Below are 10,402 nucleotides of genomic sequence, written 5' to 3'. Positions count from 1 at the left end.
TCCCTGGGAGCCTTCCTATTCTGGTTCTCCTCGATATCTCTAAAAACTAGCTATTTATTATAAAATCAGAATTCGCCTGGAGGTACAAGGCGGTACCTCCCCCTATCATCTGATATTTCACCTCTACTAGAGTCGGTATATTTCTCTCTGATCGTCAGACTTACTGACGCCTTCGTCGCCAAATCACGGTTGTAAAAACCACACTCGCAGAGGTATTACGTAACTACTCGCCACATGGCCTCCACATCTGGACTAAGTGCATATTGGAATGCCCGATCGCGCGAAGTATTACGTAACAAGTTGCCCATCTGGGCTTAAGAGTGCAATTAAACTGCACACGGCCCTCTAACACAATTAAAATCGCCACAGGCGAAAACAAATTAAGAGCATGTACCGTCACAAGAGTATATATATATAATATTACATGTATATCTGTGTGTGTTCGCGTGCATGTACAAACCCTCATTTTGGGTAGTTATCTGTTTTATATCTAACTTACCAACACTTTTAAAACCATACAATGTACCTTTATATACAGTACATGTATATTATATTCGATAATTGTTTATTGTTCGTCATAAACGGATGGACTCGTTTGAGGAAAAAAATTCAGATGACAGTTTATTATTCTCAGAATAGTAGTCGTTTCGAAAGAATGCTATTAATCAATTCATTATAAAGGTAAAACTATATAATGTATTATAATTTCGTGTCCTTTTGTAACTTGTGTTTTATGTACAGTAATTATCAATTGCCAAACTGACAGGGACTTAAAACTGGTGTCCTGTCTATTATTCTATATACTATCTAGCTTTCGCTATTTTCATTCGTTTTCGTAAATATACATTACTAAATCCATTGTACAGACTATTCGTAACGCTACTCTAAGATTTGATTCATTAAGGTAATTCTCAAACACAAATGTTCTGTTGGTTGTCTTAAAGTGACAGACTCTAGTTTTAAAAAACTAAGACGTAGTTTTCACTATTAAAGACGGTTTTTGATATTTTAAATTAGAAGTACCTAAATTTCATTCTTTAGAATGTTAATGTGTGTATACCTGAAGTGGTTCTGGTCATCTAAGTTTTCACAATACCCCTAAAATGCATTTTGTATAATTCTAAAACACTCATTCGTCTGAGAAGTAATGGTTATTGAGACAAGCTCTAGCTATTTTATGATGGTATTTCTCTGTTTAAACATCATAGACTTTAGCTTCTCTCTGTTATATCTAGAGCTGGGCGGTATTGAAATTTGAGGTTCGGTATCAATATCGGTATTTTTCGGGTGATTTACCTCGGTATCGGCACGGTATTTGGTATTGCCACGATACCGATATCGAGCGCTATTTTCGGTTTACTCGACTTTAAATGCATGCCTGTGTTATGGCTCACCCGCTAATTTCATCTAAATACAATTAAATTCCATACACAAGGCTCTCGTCTGATTTATGGCAACCCATTTTGCGTTCGTCAGATATATTATTAGTGCTTTCTGGGAAATATTTTTCAATACCGAAATTTCGGTATTTTGAAATTTGCTCAGTAAGGTAAATCGGCATTAACATAATACCGATACCGAACGGTATATACGGTATACCGCCCAGTTCTAGTTATAACTTTATTCAAATTTGTGTTGCAGTTTTGTAGATTAACTAAGCTTAGTGTCCCTTTTCACGAACTAAAACTAGGGTATGCGCCTTTAAAGAAACCACTTTAAAAAATAAATAAAACAACAAAAAATAAATTAATGAGGGGTAATATTTATAATTAAACTGGTTTATTTTAGTATTTTCGCATGTGTGCTGTGAGACCTCGGTGTGGTACATGCTTGCCGAGTTACTCCCCCTCTTTTGATCTCTTTTTCACTCTACCTCGTGGTTGTAGGAAGTTTTTCTGTTTGCTGAATTTTACAAAGAAAAACGCGTGGTATTTGTCGCCAGAAGCGGATCGCTAAGTTTTAGTCGTTGTTTATACTATATGTAACTGTTACTGATTCATTATGCCGCCAGTTCGGCGCAGTGTACGTAAGTCATGTCGGCGGGGGCGCGGACCGAGAGAGGGGGTCGCTCTAGCACAGTATCGGCAACAAGGCGCGGAGAAACTTTAGGTGTAGGCGTTACCCCGGTGACAGAACCCGTAGTGTCTGCTGCTATCGCAGCAGAGGCGACGACGACCGGTAGGACAGGTGAGAATGTGTGGAGACAGTTGTGTTCAACTTCTAATAACGCTAGGGAGGAGAGGCCCGTTTTGGGTTCACGGGATCCTCCGTATATCTCTGAAGAGTTTAATGTAAGTGGGAACCCTGATATTTTGGTATTAAATGAAGATGACATCGCATCACATGTGCCAATGGTAATGCGCCAAAAAATATGGGCTAATCAGTACTTAAACATAGCATTACTTTTAAAAGGTGCGGTTGATTTGCAGGAACATTTTGAGGGTGGTAGTTTATTTGTGACTGGGAATGGGACAATTGAAGCTCGTCCACATGTTAGTAAGGATAAAATTCCCTCTGTCGAAAAATGTACAGATGCTTTTCTAATTTTTATGCATATTTATATCCAAAATTTCTCTGAGAAAGCCACTGAGCTTACTCAGTACATGTCGGTTATTAGAGATGCTGCTACCCGAACTCAGGGGTTTGGCAGGAGGTCGTATGATGAGCAGTTTCGCTTACGTCAGGCAATTACCCTGCAATCATGGGCAAAAATCTGTGGCTTCGCTTGCTATCTGTTCCTCAGGTTGCCCAGCATTCTTTTTCACCCAGCAACAGTCCTGCCCAAGGTAGCAAAGGATTATGTTTCGCATTCAATAAGGGGAATTGCAAATGGAAATCGTGTCATTTTCAACACTTGTGTACTAGTTGTCAGGGGAACCATTCAAAAATGAATTGTCCTCGTGTGTCAAATGACCAGTCCTTTCGTAACAGCTGGAGTGCACGAAGTTATAATCGAGGCAGAGGTGGGGGAAAAAGGGAATTCTAGTAAATTTAGCTTGGGTTTTACACCAATAAAGCTTGATGTTCTTCGATCAGAATTTCAGTCTTATTCGCCTGTTATTGCCCATGAGTTGTTTGATGGTTTTGCTAATGGTTTTCATTTATATTATACAGGCCCCCGTGTGCCAGTTGATGCAAAAAATTTGAAATCAGTTACTGACAATATCCCCCTAACAAAGCAAAAAATACATAAAGAAGTAAAAATGGGTAGAATTGCAGGACCTTTTATTGCCAGACCCATTGCAACCTTACGCATATCACCATTGGGTTTAGTGCCAAAGAAAACGCCCGGTGATTCAGGGTAATACACCATTTGTCTTATCCTCCGAATGTTTCGGTGAATGATTTTATTGATCCTCAGTTGTGTTCAGTTTCTTATACCTCATTTGATGAGGCTGTTTATATGATACAGAGGTTGGGTAAAGGTGCACTTTTGGCCAAAGCCGATATAAAGTCTGCTTTTCGGTTATTACCTGTGTGGCCTGGTGAATTTGATTTGTTGGGTTTTAAGCTTGATGATAATTATTTCTTTGACAAGTGTCTTCCCATGGGTTGTTCCATTTCCTGTGCAACATTCGAAAAATTTGGCACGTTTTTAGAATGGGCTACCCGACAGCATTTTCCTGGTGGGGAGCTGATTCATTATTTGGATGATTTTTTGTTTGGTGGATCAGCGGGTACTAAACACTGTCAGAACAATTTAGACTGTTTTCTGTCCTTGTGTGATAGATTGGGGGTTCCCATTGCTGAAGATAAGACACAAGGCCCACAGACAGTCATTTCTTTTCTTGGTCTTGAAATTGACACTGTCCATATGTTGATAAGAATTCCAACGGTGAAAGTGACAGAAATTGTTGATAGGATTTTAGACATGCTGAAGGGGCAGAAAACTACTCTCAGATCAATGCAATCATTACTGGGCGTTTTAAATTTTGCATGTCGGGCAATTGCCCCGGGTCGTACTTTTTGTCGTCGGCTGATCAATGCCACCATTGGGCTATCAAAACCTAACCATCATTTGCGGTTGACAGCTGAATTGCGAGCCGACTTGAAATTGTGGCTAACGTTGTTCAAGTATTTCAATAGAATCTCGGCCTTTCGCAACCAGTTCTGGGTTTCCAGTGACCATGAACATCTGTTTACTGATAGTTCTGCTAGACAGGGTAATGGATTTGGGGCCTTTTACAATGGTAGTTGGTGTTGTGCTGCCTGGCCCAAATTCTGGTTTGAGAAGGGATATGCAATGGACATCACATTGTTGGAATTGTTTCCGATTTTGGTCTCTACATTCATTTGGGGGGATAGACTGTCCAACAAAAAACTGATATATCATTCTGACCAAGCCGTGGTTGCCATAATAAATTCCATGACATCAAAATCCAGTAATATTTTAACCTTACTGCGTGTTTTTGTACTCCGCTGTTTACAGTTGAACATTTTGTTTAAAGCAGTATATATTCCGGGATGTTTTAATGCGTTAACAGACAGCTTGTCGCGTTTACAGTTCCAGAGGTTTCGACGGCTAGCACCACAGGCAGACAGAGAGCAGACAACCTTTCCAGCATGGATGTGGTCCATCTTCACCATGAACTTGGAAGATTGTTAGAAGCTAGCATGTCTAGCAGTACCAGAACTGTATATGCTAATGCTTTTAGAAATTTTGTCCAATTTAGACAATCACTGCAACTTCCAGACATGTGGCCAGTGCCGCTAGATCATATTTTATTATTCATAGCTTTTCATTCTGGTAAGGGGTCTGCCCCATCTACAGTTGCTAGTTATGTATCCGGTCTTAGTTATGTCCATAAGTTGAGGAGGTGGGAGGATCCAACTTCCTTTTTCATAGTTAGGAAATCACTTGAAGGTTTAAGGAGATTAAATCGCCAGTCCGATAGTAGGGCCCCGATTACTTACAATATGCTCATGCAAAATCACACAGAGTTAGAGAAAATATGTTCATCAATGTATGAAGTGCTTTTATTTAGAGCTGCCTATTGTTTAACATTTTTTGGCCTTTTTAGGGTGAGTGAACTGATCTTTACTTCTCACATTGCATCCCAGAGGCCTGTATTGTTGGGGGAAGTTTATTTTTGTTAGTAAATCATTCACATTTATTACATTACGTCAGCCACATGGTTAAGAGCCATACGGATGACAGGAATCCCCCTGCCGCGATCCCTTTGGTTACTCTTTTCGATTAACAGAACATGATCTTTTATTATGTATTATCCCAGACAGGATAGTACATACCACGGCTTTTGTTACAACGAGAAATAGCCCAAATGAGTCTAACGACACTGATCGATCCTAGACCGATCGCGTTTTATCACTGAGCTATGTCCCGCCCCTTACCATGAATGAAGTCTAACATCTATTCGTGTGAATCTAAACTGTTTGACCCAGTCATGTTGGCGGTGTTATAATAATCTTGATATGAGATCTGTGACTGTGTTGGTTCATTGACGTGGAGGTACACGTGGTCTCCGTCCTAAACTGTTTGACCCAGTCAGGTTGGCAGTGTTATAATAATCTTCATCTGAGATAGGTACACGTGGTCTCCGTCCTAAACTGTTTGATCCAGTCAGGTTGGCAGTGTTATAATAATCTTCATCTGAGATCTGTGACTGTGTTGGTTCATTGACGTGGAGGTACACGTGGTCTCCGTCCTAAACTGTTTGATCCAGTCAGGTTGGCAGTGTTATAATAATCTTCATCTGAGATCTGTGACTGTGTTGGTTCATTGACGTGGAGGTACACGTCGTCTCCGTCCTAAACTGTTTGACCCAGTCAGGTTGGCAGTGTTATAATAATCTTCATCTGAGATCTGTGACTGTGTTGGTTCATTGACGTGGAGGTAAACGTGGTCTCCGTCCTAAACTGTTTGACCCAGTCAGGTTGGCGGTGTTATAATAATCTTCATCTGAGATCTGTGACTGTGTTGGTTCATTGACGTGGAGGTACACGTGGTCTCCGTCCTAAACTGTTTGATCCAGTCAGGTTGGCGGTGTTATAATAATCTTCATCTGAGATCTGTGACTGTGTTGGTTCATTGACGTGGAGGTACACGTGGTCTCCGTCCTAAACTGTTTGATCCAGTCAGGTTGGCAGTGTTATAATAATCTTCATCTGAGATCTGTGACTGTGTTGGTTCATTGACGTGGAGGTACACGTGGTCTCCGTCCTAAACTGTTTGATCCAATCAGGTTGGCAGTGTTATAATAATCTTCATCTGAGATATGTGACTGTGTTGGTTCGTTGACGTGGAGGTACACGTGGTCTCCGTCCTAAACTGTTTGATCTAGTCAGGTTGGCAGTGTTATAATAATCTTCATCTGAGATATGTGACTGTGTTGGTTCATTGACGTGGAGGTACACGTGGTCTCCGTCCTAAACTCTTTGACCCAGTCATGTTGGCAGTGTTATAATAATCTTCATCTGAGATATGTGACTGTGTTGGTTCATTGACGTGGAGGTACACGTGGTCTCCGTCCTAAACTGTTTGATCCAGTCAGGTTGGCGGTGTTATAATAATCTTGATCTGAGATCTGTGACTGTGTTGGTTCATTGACGTGGAGGTACACGTGGTCTCCGTCCTAAACTGTTTGATCCAGTCAGGTTGGCAGTGTTATAATAATCTTGATATGAGATCTGTGACTGTGTTGGTTCATTGACGTGGAGGTACACGTGGTCTCCGTCCTAAACTGTTTGATCCAGTCATGTTCTACTCGTGTGAATCTAAACTGTTTAACCCAGTCATGTTGGCAGTGTTATAATAATCTTCATCTGAGATCTGTGACTGTGTTGGTTCATTGACGTGGAGGTACACGTGGTCTCCGTCCTAAACTGTTTGACCCAGTCAGGTTGGCGGTGTTATAATAATCTTCATCTGAGATCTGTCACTGTGTTGGTTCATTGACGTGGAGGTACACGTGGTCTCCGTCCTAAACTGTTTGACCCAGTCAGGTTGGCAGTGTTATAATAATCTTCATCTGAGATCTGTGACTGTGTTGGTTCATTGACGTGGAGGTACACGTGGTCTCCGTCCTAAACTGTTTGATCCAGTCAGGTTGGCGGTGTTATAATAATCTTCATCTGAGATCTGTGACTGTGTTGGATCATTGACGTGGAGGTACACGTGGTCTCCGTCCTAAACTGTTTGATCCAGTCAGGTTGGCGGTGTTATAATAATCTTCATCTGAGATCTGTGACTGTGTTGGATCATTGACGTGGAGGTACACTTGGTCTCCGTCCTAAACTGTTTGACCCAGTCATGTTGGCAGTGTTATAATAATCTTGATCTGAGATCTGTGACTGTGTTGGTTCATTGACGTGGAGGTACACGTGGTCTCCGTCCTAAACTGTTTGACCCAGTCATGTTGGCAGTGTTATAATAATCTTGATCTGAGATCTGTGACTGTGTTGGTTCATTGACGTGGAGGTACACGTGGTCTCCGTCCTAAACTGTTTGATCCAGTCATGTTGGCAGTGTTATAATAATCTTGATCTGAGATCTGTGACTGTGTTGGTTCATTGACGTGGAGGTACACGTGGTCTCCGTCCTAAACTGTTTGACCCAGTCATGTTGGCAGTGTTATAATAATCTTGATCTGAGATCTGTGACTGTGTTGGTTCATTGACGTGGAGGTACACGTGGTCTCCGTCCTAAACTGTTTGACCCAGTCATGTTGGCAGTGTTATAATAATCTTGATCTGAGATCTGTGACTGTGTTGGTTCATTGACGTGGAGGTACACGTGGTCTCCGTCCTAAACTGTTTGATCCAGTCATGTTGGCAGTGTTATAATAATCTTGATCTGAGATCTGTGACTGTGTTGGTTCATTGACGTGGACGTAAACGTGGGCTCCGTCCTAAACTGTTTGACCCAGTCAGGTTGGCAGTGTTATAATAATCTTCATCTGAGATCTGTGACTGTGTTGGTTCATTGACGTGGAGGTACACGTGGTCTACGTCCTAAACTGTTTGATCCAGTCAGGTTGGCGGTGTTATAATAATCTTCATCTGAGATCTGTGACTGTGTTGGTTCATTGACGTGGAGGTACACGTGGTCTCCGTCCTAAACTGTTTGATCCAGTCATGTTGGCGGTGTTATAATAATCTTCATCTGAGATAGGTACACGTGGTCTCCGTCCTAAACTGTTTGATCCAGTCAGGTTGGCGGTGTTATAATAATCTTCATCTGAGATCTGTGACTGTGTTGGTTCATTGACGTGGAGGTACACGTGGTCTCCGTCCTAACTGTTTGATCCAGTCAGGTTGGCGGTGTTATAATAATCTTCATCTGAGATAGGTACACGTGGTCTCCGTCCTAAACTGTTTGATCCAGTCAGGTTGGCAGTGTTATAATAATCTTCATCTGAGATAGGTACACGTGGTCTCCGTCCTAAACTGTTTGATCCAGTCAGGTTGGCAGTGTTATAATAATCTTGATCTGAGATCTGTGACTGTGTTGGTTCATTGACGTGGAGGTACACGTGGTCTCCGTCCTAAACTGTTTGATCCAGTCAGGTTGGCGGTGTTATAATAATCTTCATCTGAGATCTGTGACTGTGTTGGTTCATTGACGTGGAGGTACACGTGGTCTCCGTCCTAAACTGTTTGATCCAGTCAGGTTGGCGGTGTTATAATAATCTTCATCTGAGATAGGTACACGTGGTCTCCGTCCTAAACTGTTTGATCCAGTCAGGTTGGCGGTGTTATAATAATCTTCATCTGAGATCTGTGACTGTGTTGGTTCATTGACGTGGAGGTACACGTGGTCTCCGTCCTAAACTGTTTGATCCAGTCATGTTGGCGGTGTTATAATAATCTTCATCTGAGATAGGTACACGTGGTCTCCGTCCTAAACTGTTTGATCCAGTCATGTTGGCAGTGTTATAATAATCTTGATCTGAGATCTGTGACTGTGTTGGTTCATTGACGTGGAGGTAAACGTGGGCTCCGTCCTAAACTGTTTGACCCAGTCAGGTTGGCAGTGTTATAATAATCTTCATCTGAGATCTGTGACTGTGTTGGTTCATTGACGTGGAGGTACACGTGGTCTACGTCCTAAACTGTTTGATCCAGTCAGGTTGGCGGTGTTATAATAATCTTCATCTGAGATCTGTGACTGTGTTGGTTCATTGACGTGGAGGTACACGTGGTCTCCGTCCTAAACTGTTTGATCCAGTCATGTTGGCGGTGTTATAATAATCTTCATCTGAGATAGGTACACGTGGTCTCCGTCCTAAACTGTTTGATCCAGTCAGGTTGGCGGTGTTATAATAATCTTCATCTGAGATCTGTGACTGTGTTGGTTCATTGACGTGGAGGTACACGTGGTCTCCGTCCTAAACTGTTTGATCCAGTCAGGTTGGCAGTGTTATAATAATCTTCATCTGAGATCTGTGACTGTGTTGGTTCATTGACGTGGAGGTACACGTGGTCTCCGTCCTAAACTGTTTGATCCAGTCAGGTTGGCGGTGTTATAATAATCTTCATCTGAGATCTGTGACTGTGTTGGTTCATTGACGTGGAGGTACACGTGGTCTCCGTCCTAAACTGTTTGACCCAGTCAGGTTGGCAGTGTTATAATAATCTTCATCTGAGATCTGTGACTGTGTTGGTTCATTGACGTGGAGGTACACGTGGTCTCCGTCCTAAACTGTTTGATCCAGTCAGGTTGGCAGTGTTATAATAATCTTCATCTGAGATCTGTGACTGTGTTGGTTCATTGACGTGGAGGTACACGTGGTCTCCGTCCTAAACTGTTTGATCCAGTCAGGTTGGCAGTGTTATAATAATCTTCATCTGAGATCTGTGACTGTGTTGGTTCATTGACGTGGAGGTACACGTGGTCTCCGTCCTAAACTGTTTGATCCAGTCAGGTTGGCAGTGTTATAATAATCTTCATCTGAGATCTGTGACTGTGTTGGTTCATTGACGTGGAGGTACACGTGGTCTCCGTCCTAAACTGTTTGATCCAGTCAGGTGGGCAGTGTTATAATAATCTTCATCTGAGATCTGTGACTGTGTTGGTTCATTGACGTGGAGGTACACGTGGTCTCCGTCCTAAACTGTTTGATCCAGTCAGGTTGGCAGTGTTATAATAATCTTCATCTGAGATCTGTGACTGTGTTGGTTCATTGACGTGGAGGTACACGTGGTCTCCGTCCTAAACTGTTTGATCCAGTCAGGTTGGCGGTGTTATAATAATCTTCATCTGAGATCTGTGACTGTGTTGGTTCATTGACGTGGAGGTACACGTGGTCTCCGTCCTAAACTGTTTGATCCAGTCATGTTGGCGGTGTTATAATAATCTTCATCTGAGATCAGTGACTGTGTTGGTTCATTGACGTGGAGGTACACGTGGTCTCCGTCCTAAACTGTTTGATCCAGTCATGTT

The 10,402-nt window shown here is 42.1% G+C and overlaps 1 protein-coding gene across 1 annotated transcript in view; it reads left to right on the top strand.

Annotated features, from left to right (window-relative positions):
• The first annotated feature begins 2,701 nt into the window (after nucleotides 1-2,701).
• The window catches only part of LOC121387133, a 13,252-nt gene continuing 5,551 nt past the window's right edge, over nucleotides 2,702-10,402 (top strand). Inside the window, exon 1 of the mRNA XM_041518157.1 lies at nucleotides 2,702-2,786. Within this exon, the coding sequence (XP_041374091.1) occupies nucleotides 2,702-2,786 (85 nt within the window). The remainder of the gene's footprint in view (nucleotides 2,787-10,402) is intronic.

The sequence above is a fragment of the Gigantopelta aegis genome, chromosome 13 (assembly GCF_016097555.1).
Source record: "Gigantopelta aegis isolate Gae_Host chromosome 13, Gae_host_genome, whole genome shotgun sequence".
Classification (NCBI taxonomy): domain Eukaryota; kingdom Metazoa; phylum Mollusca; class Gastropoda; order Neomphalida; family Peltospiridae; genus Gigantopelta; species Gigantopelta aegis.
The sequence above is the reverse complement of the archived record's forward strand: the minus strand, read 5'-3'. Positions and strand labels throughout refer to the sequence as shown.